The sequence below is a fragment of the Pan troglodytes genome, chromosome 6 (assembly GCF_028858775.2).
Source record: "Pan troglodytes isolate AG18354 chromosome 6, NHGRI_mPanTro3-v2.0_pri, whole genome shotgun sequence".
In the NCBI taxonomy this organism is placed as follows: domain Eukaryota; kingdom Metazoa; phylum Chordata; class Mammalia; order Primates; family Hominidae; genus Pan; species Pan troglodytes.
Window position 1 is genome coordinate 10,018,234 of NC_072404.2, and position 17,006 is coordinate 10,035,239.

General features: G+C 48.9%; 1 protein-coding gene across 4 annotated transcripts in view; it reads left to right on the forward strand.

Annotated features, from left to right (window-relative positions):
- SDK1 (sidekick cell adhesion molecule 1) overlaps positions 1–17,006 on the forward strand; it is a 961,868-nt gene that overhangs the window by 763,214 nt on the left and 181,648 nt on the right. For all 4 annotated transcript variants that reach the window (XM_054687368.2, XM_518946.7, XM_054687367.2 and 1 more), the window contains exons 20-22: positions 192–290; positions 9,534–9,725; positions 11,963–12,084. In XM_054687368.2, coding sequence (XP_054543343.2) covers positions 192–290; positions 9,534–9,725; positions 11,963–12,084 — 413 coding nt within the window. The remainder of the gene's footprint in view (positions 1–191; positions 291–9,533; positions 9,726–11,962; positions 12,085–17,006) is intronic.

Consider the following 17,006-nt stretch of genomic DNA (forward strand, 5'->3'; position numbering starts at 1 on the left):
AATAATGTGTGTGATGATAGCCAGGATGCCTTGAACACCCTCCTTCCTTCTGCATTCCACTGATGTCTCCTGCAGGGTTTTGCAGCCCCAGCTCACCACTTTCCTTCCATAGTTAGAACCTCCCCCACACATCTGATCAAAAGAAAATTTGGGCTACTGTGTTAACAGATGACTTTGCTTTTAATTGGTAGAACCAGGAGCTGTGGGACATCTGAGTTTCACGGAGATCTTGGACACATCTCTCAAGGTCAGCTGGCAGGAGCCCCTGGAGAAAAATGGCATCATTACTGGTAAGTAGGCCCGTCCTTCAAAAAAGGAAAAGATAAGTTTGTCCTCACAAAAAGAAGTGTCTGTCTCTTCAAACCAAACTGCTGACAGCATGGACCCGTGCCCACGGCCTTCTCGAGAGGAACTGAAATGTCTTCCTGGCCGTGTGGCAGAGTCCCAGCACTGGGACTGCCCCAGTGAGAGCCAGCCTGGTCTGGGGGCCTTTACTGTGTGGGCAGCAGCCGTAGTTTGAGATCTGTTCTCCTCGCATGATCTTAGTAGGTGTCCAGAGTCTCTGACCAATGAGAGTCAGTCATGACACATTTGTTCACATGCGTGTGTCTTGCTTAATTCTCATAGCAGCATGGTAAGGTCAATATCGATATTATGACCATTTTACAGATGAGGAAACTGAGGCCCCGAGAGGGTGGGTGACCTTTCCTTCATTCAGCAGATGGCACTGAGCGCTCCTGTGGGCAGCCAGCCTTCTCAGACACAGCCAGGCGGTGTGACTGTGAGGCTCACGTGCCTGGCTCAGCCCTCGTCCCACAGCTGTGAGCCGCAAGGGTGAGATCTGGGTCTTCTGACTCCAGATCCCATGTTCTGTCCCCTCCCCACCCTGCCCTCCAGTGAGAGCCCTGAGGAGACTGTGAGGCAGGTACTTTGGAGGAGGTTCTGAGCTGTACCAGGGATGGGGGCTGAGCCTTAGAGGCCCCTGGGCAGTGAGATCTCCTCTCCTGGTTTGAGGGGGTCTCTGTGGGAGACAGCTCACCTTTTTTAGGGTTTTTAATGATTTTATTTGTTTATTTATTTATTTATGAGACAGGGTCTTGCTCTTTCGCCCAGGCTGGAGTGCAGTGGCGCGATCTCGGCTCACTGCAACCTCCACCTCCCGGGTTCAAGCAGTTTTCCTGCCTCAGCCTCCTGAGTAGCTGGGATTACAGGTGTGTGCCACCATACCTGGCTAATTTTTGTATTTTTAGTAGAAATGGGGTTTTGCCATGTCGGCCAGGCTGGTCTCGAACTCCTGACCTCAAGTGATCCACCTGCCTCAGCCTCCCAAAGTGCTGGGATTACAGGCGTGAGCCACTGCGCCTGGCCAAATTTTTATAATGTCTCTGAAAAACCTTTTAGGTTAAGCTTAATTTAAATCTTAGTTCAAAAAAAAAATCTTGGTTTGACAAAAGCAACATAGGCTCTAGCCTCAGATGAGGTTGGGCAGGGCCCCCTGTTCTACTGTTTTAGTCACTCTAAGAGCCTCAGCAGACCTCTGGGATCCTCAGTTACAACTGAGGGGCTGTCAGGAGGACGAGTTGAGAGAAGTTGTATCAGTGGCTGCCCGCTGCCTGGCCCAGAACAACTCAGCCTCCAACAGACATCTGTTTTTTTTTCTAAACATTACCGAGGATTTCTAGCAAGCCACTTAATCTTCTTCTCTGTCAGCCATATATAGGACACTTCTGTGTCAGCCCTCTGTGGGGGCTTTGCCTGTGGCATCTCATGTCCCGGCAGGGGCTCCTGCATGGGTATTCTGCAGCCGCACCCCCAAGGTTGAGTGAGTTGCCCGTCCTGACGCGAGTGGTCAGTTTGGAGCTGAGCTGCGTCTCCGCTCCGTGGTGGCAGCGTTCTCAGCTGCCTGCGGGAGCCATGGAATTCAAGTGCCTGATTGTTCTGTGAAGCAAGCTTATGCTCTCTGGGTGTGTCCTAGAAGCCTGTGCTGGGACTGTGCTGCCCAGAGACCAAGAGCCTCAGGTGGTCTCTCCCTCCTGCCAGGCTGCAGAGTTGGGGGCCGTTTCTTCTCCACACTGGCGTCCCGGATGACAGCGGCAATGATGACCCTGGCCACTTCCCCTGTGCTTGGCACCTTAGCCTTGTGGGATCTCATTTTGCTTTCTCAGCAACCACACAAGGGGTGTCTTATAACCCCGGCCTGGTGATGACAAGGCTGAGGTTTAGGGTGGTGACGTCCCTCCATCACAGCCCATGGGCATGTGCGCATTCTCTCCTCTGCAGCGTTGATGTGCTGGGGGTGAGGTTTGAACCATGCTCTGAACCCCACAGCATGGGATGCTCACTTTCCCCATCCACAGTCCTCTTAGCATCTCCATAATTTCTCAAAGCACCCTGAGGCCACAGAAATGCCTGACGGTTCTGTTTATTAAGTAGTTAGGTCCAAACAACGAAAGTGTTAATATGCGCTAACAATTATAATTGCCATTTAAAAAATACTAAACAGTAGTTGAAAGAAATAATACTTGCATTTCTTTTTTCAGTGACCACAGTTAGTTCCTAATGGGATGTCTGCACCCGCCTGGGACTGCCCACCTTCTCAGACCTTGGGACCAGATGGTCCCTCGTCACCCTCATTTCCCGGTTCACTTTGGTTTCCAGGCAGTACTTGTTTCCTTATCACAACATCCACCAAAAACTCTGCTTTGCAAAGACAGGATATATCCAAGGACTCGTGGCATGCTCTGACCCGGAAATGGAGCCACCTCCGGCTGGAGGCTCACGTGTGTCCCACTGGCATTGAGTGTCCTGTGCTTCCCTGCAGTGCTCCTGGGAGGTCACTGCAGCATCCCAGGTGCCCTGGGGCACAGTGGGAGACTGTGTTCCTACAGTGACCTCTTTCTACACAGAACTCCAGCTACATAGCAAACCCAGTGCCAACCCCACCCCTACTCATCAGTAGACTCTCCTGTAATCATCTGTGCCAACCAGATCCCCTGATAGAGCGGTGTGCCCACAGCCCATACGCAGGGTCACCTTGGAGCCAGTGCCACCTCTCAAAATTTTTTTTTTTTTTGAGATGGAGTCTCACTCTGCAGCCCAGGTTGGAGTACAGTGGCACAATCTCAGCTCACTGCAACCTCTGCCTCCTGGGTTCAAGCAATTATCCTGCCTCAGCCTCCCGAGTAGTTGGAACTACAGGCGTGAGCCACCACGCCTGGCTAATTGTTTGTATTTTTAGTGAAGACGGGGGTTTCACCATGTTAGCCAGGATGGTCTCGATCTCCTGACCTCGTGATCCACCCACTTTGGCCTCCCAAAGTGTGCTGTGCCTCTTATAAGCATATAGCTGGACTTTGTGGGGTTTTTAATTTTTTGTTTATTTATTTTTTGAAATGGAGTCTCTCTCTGTCACCCAGGTTGGAGTGCAGTGGTGTGATCTTGGCTCACTGGAACATCCGCCTCCCGGTTCAAATGATTCTCCTGCCTTAGCCTCCCAAGTAGCTGGGATTACAGGTGTGCGCCACCACACCCAGCTAATTTTTGTATTTTTAGTAGAGACAGGGTTTTACCATATTGGTAAGGCTGGTCTCGAACTCCTGACCTCAGGTGATCCACCCACTTCGGCCTCCCAAAGTGCTGGGATTACTGGCATGAGCCACCACGCCTGGCCTCACCTTAACTTTTAAAAAAAGTAAATTAATGAATCTGGCTCTGCCTTCCAGAAGCTTATCTTTTGAAGTGCCCACTTTAAACAGTGTGAAAACTCCAGGAATGGGGGGAAGTCACTACTAGAATTGGACACAATCTGTTGCACATTCTGAAGTCGTCTGAGAATCGCAAGTGCTGAGTGTGTACAATTAAAAGGGCCTCCTGTTGCCTGGAGTCGAAGGAATTAAGCAAAGGCAGGGGGAACTGAGCAGGGGAGGGCACTATAGACTGCAGGAACCTAGTTTAATCTTGCTTTAAACCATTCAAAGAAAGGAAAAACAAACTAGTGTGAGGAGGGATTTTTAAAAGCTGAGCAGGAGGCTACCATTCCGAAGAAGAAGACTTTCCAGTTCAGACCCTTCAGGGACCAGTTCGGTGGCTGGAATTAGAGCTCTCCTTACCACTGATCCCAGAAACGGGGCTGCCCGGGTAGGAAAGAAAGAATTCTGCCCTACCATCTGCCCAGTCGCCTTTCAGGTCCGCAGTCGGCCATGTTTTGGAAATCTGGCAGAGACTCCTTGGTAGACGTGTGTACACAGAAGGAATTCCCTTTTTACAGATACACACGTTAGCCCCTGCCCTGCCCTTTGTGAACACAGCACACACTTCTTTCCTGTTTAAAGCCGAAAGAAAAAAATCCATGGGCATAATAATTCACGTTGAGCCAACATTTCACGGCTAAGCAGTGGTTGCCAATACTTCCAATTTATGATCGTCTGTTTCACCAGCTAATGGGGCTTCATGAACTCATTTTCATGTTTTATTTAAACAAATACCTGTAGTTACAAGCAGCAGTCTGTTGTTTATGGTGGAGCTTGACTTCGAAGCTCGAGCTTTCCTGGGCAGGGTGTATGTAGCCTGACGTCGAAGCTCGAGCTTTCCTGGGCTGGGTGTAGCCAGAGGCCTGGGTTTGGAGGTGCCTGTGCTATCAGGGCCAGCAAAGTTGCAGTGCGAGCACCAGGCATACTGTCTGCAGGTTCCTCTCGGCAGCCACGTTGTCCCCTTCTGTGTGTGGCCTGTGTGTTTTCCCTTCCTGCTCACTGTAATGTGCACCTTGTGTCACAGAAGCTGCAGTGGATGCCTGCAGCTCTTTGGAGGAGAAGGTCCTAGAGGAGATGAGGTCGGATGTTATCACCTTACCAGCCCAGCATCACCCTGTGCCCCCAGTGATGCCCGCATCAGGGGAGCTTGCCCCAGCACCCACCATGTAGACATAGTTTTCCAGTGGAACATGCTGGCAGCACCATGAAATTCTATTCTGTGCTGAAGGCAGAGTGTTTCATTGAGAAGAGCAAAAGAAAAACTGTGTTCGTGGGCAAACCTGGCTGCCGGTTTCTGGAAGTGTTGGTGCGGCACCACCATGCTCTCGCAGGCTTCCTGCAAAGGCTGCACCTGCTATTAAAGGCAGCTGCAGGAGCCCAGGATGACTGACGGCTTGGGCCTGGGCTCGGCACCACTTTACGGGCCAGAGGCGCTGTTGGAAACGTAGGTTTATTAGCCCTGGTCTGTGGTGAGCACCCCCAGCTTCCATTTTAATTCGAGACCTGGAATGAGAGGGAAGCACGGAGCAGGGGGCGGCTGCGCCTGCCCGAGTAAATTGCCCATTGCGCGCTCATTGTAAATTTCAGCGTCCTCCACTCTCCTTCCGTAAACTCTGATTTATGAGGGCCAGAATGCAGACAGACAGTTTGTGATTGGATGCACTGCTCTTTTCTAGAGAATTTACTTCAGATCAACAGAAAATTATTTCTGAAGCTCCTCTGGCCATTAGTCTCAGTTAGGCAGCCATTGGGAGCAGGTAGGATGCCAAGCGGGAGGTACCCCCGCTCCTGGCTCCGGGCGCCTCCCTCCTCTCTCCTCTGGGAGCTGGAAGCAGAGGATGCATCCCCTGGCCAGCAATGCCCGAGCTCTCCACGCATCTCCCCCAAAAGCTGTTGTTCATAAATTAGGGGACGTCTTTCCCACCTCGCGCCCACCACTCTGTCTGTGCTCACGGGCATCACACGTCTTGGGCCTGCGCCGTCTCTGCTGGCGTTTCTCTGCAGATCAGCCTCTCTAGCTGTCCGTTTGGTTTTTGTTTGTATCTACAACCATTTGAGCACACTATATTATCAATGTTGATCCTAATAAATTCTATCAACACTGCTCTTCCTGAAGACGCTGGAATTGCCGTGTTTCAGCTCTAGGTCGACATGACAAACATGACACTGTGTTTCAGTAAATTCTGATGAAAAACAGCTTTTAAACAAATAAAATTTTCTGGCAGACAAGTTGTAATATTAAACAAAGACTGCTCTTCCCATAGGTTCAGAGTAGACCCCGAGGATCAAATTATTTAGCGATTGACCAGGCGTGACCCACCAAGGTCAGGGATGTCTTTCGGTTCCCTTGCACACGTCAGGAGGAGGTGCTGGAGGAGGAGGCGCTTTGAGAGCAGGGTCTCATCCACCATGAGAAACAAACTCACCCGTCCAAACCCAAAGAATGGACTCAGAGACCCGGAGAACAGCGAAAGTGAGACTTTTAATGACGGTCTTGCAAGATCGAGTGTCTGGTGGGCAGGCACACTCAGCACGGTCACAACAAGCGATTTATCCCCTAGTGCTCAGGCCCCTCTCCCGGTTCCTCATAGGCTGAGCAGTATGGGGGTTGGGGGGTGGGGGGGTCACAATCTTCCCGGACATCGCCTATTGGTTGTTGGGCAGGGGCTGTAGGTGTTTTTTTAGGGTTGTCTTGTTGCATTTTGTTGCAGCCCACAATGCATTGCAATTCTAGTCAGCTCAGGGGGTCTTCAGGTATTTGACTTACGACCTAAGTAGCTGGGCAGGCTGATAAGAACAGACGAAACGAGATATTCTGCAGGATAGTAAACTTTCATCTTAGACTAAACTTCTTTGGTTGGGGTGGGGACAACTGAGGGGTGGGGGGAAGCTGAGAAGTAGGCGTTTGCGATTGAAGCAGGGGCTTAGTGTATCCTGTTTCTTCTGTAGTTTGCTGACCTAAGCTGATTCAAGGTACTTTGTCTTGGAAATGGACCATGTATCCATTATTTCCTTCATCCACTGAGGGCTGTCTGGGGTTCCAGCAAGTCCACGAAGCTTTCTGTGGCTTGGTTTCTTCCTTTATGAAATAGGATAACAATGGCTCCAATTTCAAAGGTGTGTTGTGAGGGTTACATGAATGAATGGGGCAGGCTAGATGTCTTAGATGTCAGGGTGGGCAGATGAGGGAAATGCTAAGATGTAAAGTGAGGGCAGGGCCCAGGCTGGGCGTGGTGGCTGACGGCTGTAATCCTAGCATTTTGGGAGGCCGCGGTGGGAGGATCGCTTGATACCAGGAGTTTGGGACCAGCCTGGGCAACACAGTGAGACCCTCATCTCTACAAAAAATTTTAAAAACTTGCCAGGCATGGTGGCATATGCCTATAGTACCAGCTACTTGAGAGACTGAGGTGGGAGGATCGCTTGAGTTGAGTGGTTCAAGGCTGCAGTGAGCCGTGATCACCCCACTGCACTCCAGCCTGGGCAACAGAGCAAGACTTACTTTCTCTCTCTCTCTCTCTCTCTCTATATATATATATGTAATATATATATAATTATATATATTATTTATATATATTATATTAATATATATATTATATAATATATATTATATATTATATATATAATATATATTATTTATATATATTATTTATATATTATATATATATAATTATATATATTATTTATATATATATATTTTTTTTTAAAAAATAAAGTTAGGAAGGAAATGGGAGAAGGCAATGATGAGTGGTTGGCCTGGGTAGTCAGACTTCTCCCCTCTCCCTGGGAGGAGGAAAAGGAGACCAGGACCTGAGAAGCAGCCAGGCGCCTTTGATGAAGACACCACAGAGGATGGTTTAGTGACCCTCCTGGGCCCAGGCAGAGACCCCAAAGGCAGGGAGGCAGCACCACTTGGTGACAACTCACAGAATGGCAGGTGCTACAAGTGCTCTGGAGGCACCCAGCAGCCAGGCCGCCCCTCTGGTGGCCCTTGTTCCTTGGAGCTCCCCACTGCGTCAGCCCACACGGGAGTCCCCTCAGCCCGCACACAGAAGCTGCCAGGCTGTACGGGGCCTGTGGCACGGCCAAGGGGAGCAGTTTCCGACATTAAATTTTTTTCAAAATATAAAGTCTCAAGATGCTGTCCTCTAAATTCTTGTTTACCTGCAAGTGCAACTCCTAGCTTTATTTATTGCTTTCATCAGAGTGAGGAGGAAGTTTCAGGTGCGTCCTAGCGCTTCTATATCCCTGAGGTTATTGACTAGAAATAGGGAAGAGCAAGCGTTTTCAGCTGTTTTCTTTTGCCTGTGGACCTATGAGCTCTTTCCACCACTGTCTCCCTCTTTAAAAGACACTTTTAAGTGCTCTCTGATCACATAAACTCCCCTCCACGCGGGTTGATTGATTCAGGAGCTAGTTGGGTCTTATTTCTCCTTTTTTTTTTTTTTTTTTTTTTTTTAAGACAAAGTCTCGCTCTGTCACCCAGGCTGGAGTGCAGTGGCGCAATCTCGGCTCACTGCAACCTCCGCCTCCCAGGTTCGAGTGATTCTCGTGCCTCAGCCTTCCGAGTAGCTAGGATTACAGGCGCCCGCCACCATGCATGGCTAATTTTTGTATTTTAGTAGAGACGGGGTTTCACATGTTGGCCAGGCTGGTCTCCAACTCCTGACCTCAGGTGATCCACCCGCCTTGGCCTCCCCAAGTGCTGGGATTACAGGTGTGAGCCAACGTGCCCCGCAGGTCTTTTTTCTCTAAGCCCCAAGTCACAGTGGAATCCCAGGTTGAATAAATTTTCATCGTGAGGCCCCACTGGCCTGAAGAGAGTATAGGGGGAAATCAAATTTATTAGAAAACAGGATATGTGAAAAGGGGAGAGAGAGCTTGAAGCAAAACTCACACACTCAGGTGAAAATAAATGTTTCCAGTACATTGCAAAATGGAAGAGTGATCTATCAGTCATTTCGTGAAGGAAAAAGTAGAAGTGTTTCCGTGAATTAGTTGCAACCGAAGAGCGAGCCATTGATTCAAGGTACAAAAAATATCGGCTTCCAAAAATGAAATGATTGGCCGGGTACAGTGGCTGTAATCCCAACACTAAGGGAGGCCGAGGCGGGAGGATCTCTTGAGCCTAGGAATTCCAGACCAGCCTGGGCAACAGGGGGAAACCCCATTTCTCCAAAAAAATACAAAAAATTAGCCAGGCATGGTGGTTCACGCCTGTGGTCCCAGCTACTCAGGACGCTGAGGTGGGAGGATGGATTGAGCCCAGGAGGTTGAGGCTGCAGTGAGCTATGATTGCACCATTGCACTTCAGCCTGGGCAACAGACTCAAAAATAAATAGATACATACATACATACATATATACATACATAACATTTTTTAGTGGGATTATTGGTGAAATGCATTCATAATTTGACAAGAGAAGGTTGAATTGAGCACAGCAGGCTGGCAGCTGTCGTCATGTTTCAGTTCACGCACCTGGTGCTGAGGTTACCAGAGCATCCCAGAGTCCCTGTCCTTGTGAAGCTCGCCCTGGTAGGGAGGGATGGTCCCCTGTGGTGGGACCGTCACTCCCATAAGCAAGTTTATGAGATCGCATTGGGCACACAGAGGAAGGAGCCTTGACCTGTGTCTCATGTCAGTAGCACAGTGGCTCTAAGGTGCCTTCAGCACATCCAGCCAAGCTCTCCATAGCTTCAAGCCTGCCACGATGGTGCTGTGGAATCCAGGTGAGCCCTTGGCCTTCAGGAGACCAACGCTGGTCTGGTCCTGTTGCTTTCTAGGCTATCAGATCTCTTGGGAGGTGTACGGCAGGAACGACTCTCGTCTCACGCACACCCTGAACAGCACGACGCACGAGTACAAGATCCAAGGCCTCTCATCTCTCACCACCTACACCATCGACGTGGCTGCTGTGACCGCCGTGGGCGCTGGCCTGGTGACTTCATCCACCATTTCTTCTGGAGTGCCCCCAGGTCAGTAGAATCGTGTGTGGTCCTCCTGCTGTCACCTTTCTCTTGGAGATTCCTGAGGCTAGAAGTTGATTGGCACTTTGGTGTGGAAGCCACTGAGTGCCTTGAAAAGGAGTAGTGGCCTCCTGCCAAGATGCTGGAGGGTAAATGGGTGTTGACCCCACTTCAGCCCCATTCTCCAGAGCATTCCACCACGGCCTCACGTCCCTTCTGTCTTCCCCTCCTGCTTTGGCCTCAGCCAGTTCCCAGAACACGCGTTGAAAGTGTTTAAAGCCAGTTCCCAATGCATATCTAAAATGCCATGAATACTTTCAAAACAGTAGCGATGATTGTATTAGTCCATTTTCATGCTGCTGATAAAGACATACCCGAGACTGGGCCATTTACAAAAGAAACAGGTTTAATGGACTTACAGTTCCATATGGTTGGGGAGGCCTCACAATCATGGCGGAAGGCAAGGAGGAGCAAGTCATGTATTACATGGATGGCAGCAGTCAAAGAGAGAGCCCGTGCAAGGAAACTCCCGTTTTTAAAACCCATAGATCTTGTGAGACTTACTCACTATCATGAGAACAGCACAGGAAAGACCTGCCCCCATGATTCAGTTACCTCCCACCGGGTTCCTCTCATGACACATGGGAATTGTGGGAGTTACAATTCAAGATGAGATTTGAGTGGGGACACAGCCAAACCATATCAATGATGATGGCGTGTGGTTTAATTGGGTAAAAATTGGTATATACAGCTACCAAGGTTAACACTAGAAGCACATCTGGGTGCAAGTTACCAGGGTTTTCCTGAGATGTCTTGGACATTGTTTATCCAGGGCAGGGAAATGGGTTAGCTGACCTCCAGAAGGCTGTGCTTCCAGAAACACTCTGATGCACACTACGTCTGGAGCCACAGAGTGGAGTGTTAGAGGGGAAACTGAGGCCTGGCTGCTTTGGCCAAACCCCTGATAACCAAGGTGCAGGGGGGCACTGGAGTTGCTGTTCTGTCATTGCCAAGGCTGAATGCTTGTAGCTGGAGAGGGGTCTTAAAGCCTTACCCACTCATCCTGGGTAGTGGCTGGAGGCAAATCAAATGGCGAGGACTGCTTTGGGGACACCATGTTCTGTTTACTGTGCTTGAAGTTTATCGCCATTAATGATTGAAGAACCATTTAAAAATCCAGAGAGCTGAGAAATAGGAAAGAGTCCACTTGTCCTTCAATTTAAACATTTTCTATTTCAAATTCATTAAAAACTAGATGTGGAAAGGACCCTTGAGATCCTACAGACCCTGCCCATGCCAATACTGAATTGATCACCAAAATAGTTTCATTGTCCCTGTGCAAGACCTGGTTTCAAACACCCCAAGCAACAGCAAATGAAGAAAGCATTCCTCAGAGATAGTGCGGTCTGAAAGCTGCACTAGCCTTGCATTTTTCTTTTCTTTTTCTTCCCCATTTTATCCCCTTATCTTTCTCTAGAGTATTTTGCATGGCACAGTAACACAAAAGCTCTCATTTTGAACTCATAGTGCTACAATTCCGGGTGGGAGATGCTCTTTGGGGAGCGGCATCTGAAGGGTCTCTCATCTAGGAGTAGGCTTGAGCCACGGGCACCCTCAACAGGAGGCTCATTCAGAACCCACCTTCCACCTTATCCAGTTGCCCGAGCAACTGAATAGAAGCAGAGGAAGGAGAGTTCTGCACTTGCACGAGAATTTGTTCGTCTTGGAAACGAAATCCAAGAAGCCTAAGGCTCAAGACCTGATCCTGACCAGGTGTCACGCCGCCTGGGAGCAACCCTGGGCCTGTGCACTCTTCCCTCCATCCCTCCGAGGCCACGGTAATTATGAAAGGAAGTATGGCCCGCTCGTTCTCTGTGTGGCTTGAGGAGCCAGGAAGAATTACATTCATTCATCCTTTCCTCATTCAGCCAGCATCTGTTAATTACCTACGAAGTACAGAGATGCGTAAGACATGACGTGTGCCTGCAGAGTTTCTCATCAGGGAGGCCATGTTAGCGACGTGTCTCCTAAAGCCCACTGGGTCACCCCATTAAAGCAAAAACCATGCACTGATCATGCCCCTGGGGAAGCTGTGCTGCTTCTCACCTTCATGGTTTTGAGAGCAAATCCTTTTTTGGTATAGAATCGTTTTGAAACTGTTTACTTTTGAAGCTGACACGTTTGATACCTTTCCTAAGCTGTGACGGACTGTAAATCTCTCCCTTTCCTCCCTGGTTCCTCTCTAGACCTTCCTGGTGCCCCATCCAACCTGGTCATTTCCAACATCAGCCCTCGCTCCGCCACCCTTCAGTTCCGGCCAGGCTATGACGGGAAAACGTCCATCTCCAGGTGGATTGTTGAGGGGCAGGTACGTGTGTCGTTAGACCGGGAGCTGGCATTTCCGAAGAGCAGTGTTGGGGCCTGTGAATGAGTGGTGCCCCTGCAGATGATGGCTTGGGGTGTCGGGGAGATGGGTGTGCTTGGAGAGGGAGAACCAGGGGCTGGAGATAGCCCAGATACCAGCGCAGGATGTAGGAAGACAAAGAACAAGATGTCAGGCTGGGGTCCTACCAGGTGATAAGACAAGGATAAGAAGGGTTAAAATGGAAGTTGTGATTCAAAATAGGTACCCAAAATTGGATAGCATCGTTGATTGAGTTTTTAAAAATTCTGTATCACAATTAGCTACTAAATATACTAATAGGATTAATTGCTTGGTACAGCTTGTGTGTCATTAGCTATGCATTCATTCAACAATATTTTTAGAGACGATTGTTCTATCAGCAGGCACTATTCTGGGCACGGGGGCTATTGCAGTAGACAAAGCTGGCTGAGTTTCTGCTGTCGAGGAGAAAAGTGCTGTCTGGGAAAGAAAGACCTCCAGCTGTGGGAAAGCTGTTATATTTGAGGGACAGCGAGGAGGGTGGGTGCTGGAGGGAGGGGAGCAAGCCCTGCGGTGGCAGGGAGTGAGTCTGGGGAGAGCTGGGGGCGGGTTCCACAGGACTTGAGAGAGTGGACTCCGCTGAGAGACTTCCGGTCCGACTCCAGCTGTGCAAGTGCTGGAGCACGCAGGGGTCCGGGACAGTGCCAGGCTTGAATAGGATCATGCTGGCATTGGCGAAGCCGTGCAATCTGCCACTTCCATGTTCCAATAAAAGCAGGAGGAAAAAGATAAAGGGCCAAATTATGAGGAGTAGTAAAGTTTCAAAATAGTTATTATCTGTAGTAAAATCCTTGTGGTTTTCATGACTGTACTTATGCTATACTGCAAGACGATCCACTCCTGGAAATTGGCGATAAATTAGGGAACAAATCCTATCTACCTCTTCAAAAGTTTCATTAAGCAAACATTTCTGGAAGTCTAAGGAGGATCCTGAAGGCGCAAACCATCTGGATGGGACTGACCCACAAATGGGGCTGGAACAATTATTTACTTAGGAAAAATAGCAGTAGAGCCCTACCTCACATCATCACACACCAGGGACTGTTGTGGCGTTGGGGGAGGTGGGGAGGGATAGCATTAGGAGATACACCTAATGCTAAAAGACGAGTTAATGGGTGCAGCACACCAACATGGCACATGTATACATGTGTAACAAACCTGCACATTGTGCACATGTACCCTAAAACTTAAAGTATAATAATAATAAAATTACAATAAAAAAAGAAAAAAGAAAATCAGTCTTCAGCAAATGAAGACTAAATTGATGAAAGCAAACTTTAAAACGCTTAAGATTAAATATAGGACAAGAATCACGATGTCTCATGAAAACCAATTCTAGTATTAAAATCCATCTGCAGAAGTAGCCAGGCAATACTTTTAGGCCTGCAGAAGCACGCGCTGTGGTCTTTGGTGTCTGACGATGCCACATAGCTGAGGCCAGGAGGCAGTGCTCTCTGCAGGCTTTAGAATGTGGTGTTACGCTAGGGCTAGGCAGGCCACAGCGACAGAAATGCCAGCGTCTTCAGGGCTCATAATACAAAAGCTCATCTGTGCATCCAGGCAGGCCTAGGAGTGGATGACGCTCCTTTGGCCCATGTTCCGTCACCCAGAACTTGGTGGCGTGGCCCTGTGTCACTGCAGGAGAGTCTGAGAGTGTTGCATTTCAGCTCATCTGGGAGGGAAAGCCATGGAGTGATGTGGGGACCCTCACCACAGTTTCTTGGCCATAGCATCCTAGCTTTATGTCATACAACCTGTTTCTTTAATTTTTTTTTTTTTTTTTTGAGACAGAATCTTGCTCTGTCACCAAGCTGGAGTGCAGTGGCGACTTCTCGGCTCACTGCAAGCTCTGCCTCCCAGGTTCAAGTGATTCCCCTGCCTCAGCCTCCCGAGTAGCTGGGGCTACAGGCACCCGCCACCTACCCAGCCAATTTTTTGTATTTTAGTAGAGACGGGGTTTCACCATGTTAGCCAGGATGGTCTGGATCTCCTGACCTCGTGATCCGCCTGCCTCAGCCTCCCAGATCGCTGGGATTACAGGCGTGAGCCACCGCACCTGACCTCTAAAGAGGTTTTACATTTTTAATGTAAAACATCTTAAATATATGCAAAAGGAAGAATAGAGTAAGCCCTCTTATACCCATCAGCAAAAGTCAATGATCCTCAAGATTTTGCTGCATCCATCCATCCATCCCCGCTTTTTTATTGGCGTATTTTGAAGCGTATTTCAGAACACGTCACTTTTCCCCCATACACGTCACACATGTGTCTAAAATACCTGTTCACATGCCAATGTGGATGAATTTCACGGGCATAATGTTTAACAAAAGGAAAACCAGACCCCTGCTTGGAGCATATACTGTGTGATTCCATTTATAGAATGTTCCAAAACAGGAAGAAGTAATCTTTGGTGTTGGAATAACAGGTTTTCCTGGGACCCTTGTGGTTACTTACCGTGGGGGTGACAGTGACTAGGAGGGGTCCACCTGAGGAGGGGGCGTCTGGAATGGCAGGAGTGCTGTCTTTTGATCTGGGTGCTTGTTTTTTGTATACACCAGTGGTCTGTGAGCTTGCCTGTATGTCTTACTTCAGTGAAAACTTTGGCCAGGCGTGATGGCTCACACCTGTAATCCACACTTCAGGAGACCAAGGCAGGTGGATCACTTGAGGTTGGGAGTTCGAGGCCAGCCTGGCCAACGTGTGAAACCCCATCTCTGCTAAAAATACAAAAATTAGCCAGGCATGGTGGCGCACGTCTGTAATCCCAGCTATTCAGGAAGCTGAAGCAGGAGAATCACTTGAACCTGGGAGGTGGAGGTTGCAGTGAGCCAAGATCATGCCACTGTACTTCAGCGTGGGCGACAGAGTGAGATTCTGTCTCAAAAAAATAAAAAAGAAAAGAAAAGAAATTTTTACATGAAAATATGGATGTCTTTTCTCATGATACCATTGTCACACCTGATAAAATTATTATTATTTTTTTGAGATAGAATCTCACTCTGTCACCCAGACAGGAGTGAAGTGGTGTGATCTCAGCTCACTACAACTTCTGCCTCCTGGGCTCAAGCAATCCTCCCATCTCAGCCTCCTGAGTAGCTAGGACCACAGGCGTGTGCCACCACGCCAGCTAACTTTTTATATTTTTGGTAGAGACAGGGTTTTGCTGTGTTGCCCAGGCTGGTCTCAAACTCCTGAGTTCAAGCAATCTGTCAGCCTCGGCCTCCCAAAGTGCTGTTATTATAGGCATGAGCCACCGCACCTGGCAATTTGAACATTTTAATATCATCTAATAGTTCACACTCAGATTCCCCCAAATTTTCCAAAACACCTCTTTACGGTGGTTTTGATAAAAGTAGGATTCACGCAGGGTTCACACTATTCATTTTGTTGTCATGTCTCTCAAATTGTTAAAAAAAAAATGTAAACAGCTTTATTGAGTTGCAGTTGACATACAGGTTTAAACTGCATATATTTAAGATGGACAGTTTGACAGCTTTTGACTTAGCTACACATATACGCACACCTGGGAAGCTGTGACCACAGTTGAGATAATGAACAGGTTCCTCACCCTCAAAGGTGTCCTTGCAGCCCCCACTATCCCTCCCTACCGACCCTCCCCATCCCCACAACCACTCATCTGCTTCCTGTCACTATAGGTTACAGCTCTGTTAATCTAGTGGAATCCCCCACTCTTTTCCCCCATGCAGTTGCCTCGTTGAGAAAACCCAGCCAGTCATCCCATGGGACGTCTGCATTGGAGATGCACCTGGTTACATCATTGTGGGGTCACTTGACCTGTTCCTCTACCCCGTTTGCCCTGTAAACTGGAAGTTCATTGCAAAGAACTGGTAGATTCCATTTCCACTCCTCCCTCCCTCCCTCCCTTCTTTCCTTTCTGCCTCCCTCCTCCCTTCTTTCCTTCTTCCCTCCCTCCCTTCTCTCGTCCCTCCCTCCTTTCCTTCCTTCCTTCCTCCATCCCTCCCTCCTTTCTTCCCTCCCTCCCTCCTTTACTTCCTCCCTCCCTCCCTTCTTTACTTCCTCCCTCCCTCCTTTACTTCCTCCATCCCTCCCTCCTTTCTTCCCTCCCTCCTTTACTTCCTCCATCCCTCGTTTACTTCCTCCTTCCCTCCCTTCTTTACTTCCTCCCTCCCTCCCTTCTTTACTTTCTGTCTCCCTCCCTCCCTTCTTTCCTCCCTCCTTTCCTCTCTCCCTCCCTCCCTCCCTCCCTTCCTCCCTTCATCCCTCCCTCCCTTCTTTCCTTTCTGCCTCCCTCCTCCCTTCTTTCCTTCTTCTCTCCCTCCCTTCTCTCGTCCCTCCCTCCCTCCTTTCCTTCCTTCCTCCATCCCTCCCTCCTTTCTTCCCTCCCTCCCTTCTTTACTTCCTCCCTCCCTCCTTTACTTCCTCCCTCCCTTCTTTACTTCCTGTCTCCCTCCCTCCCTTCTTTCCTCCCTCCTTTCCTCTCTCCCTCCCTTCCTTCCTTTCTTCCTCTCTCCCTTCCTCTCTCTCTCTGTCTGTCTCCCTCCCTCCCTAAGACTGCTTCCCCGTTACTGCAGCAGGGTGGAGGCATGTAGGTCTAGTCGCCCCACTCAGGGATGCTAAGTTGGGTGGCAGAGCGTAGCAGCCTGATCCCTGCCTTGTGCATTTCGCCATCAGCTTTTTATCTAATGGTCTCATCCATCCATGATCTTTGCCTGAATTAATTATGTTCTTAGGATATTCAGGATGATAATTTTATACTTCTATCAATCTTTCCTCAGTTAGCTCTTGGAACTCTAAAAAGAAGCATCTCCGCTCATCCCTCAGACTATTTACTTACTCTCAAATACAGGAAGGCAGAATAAATGCTT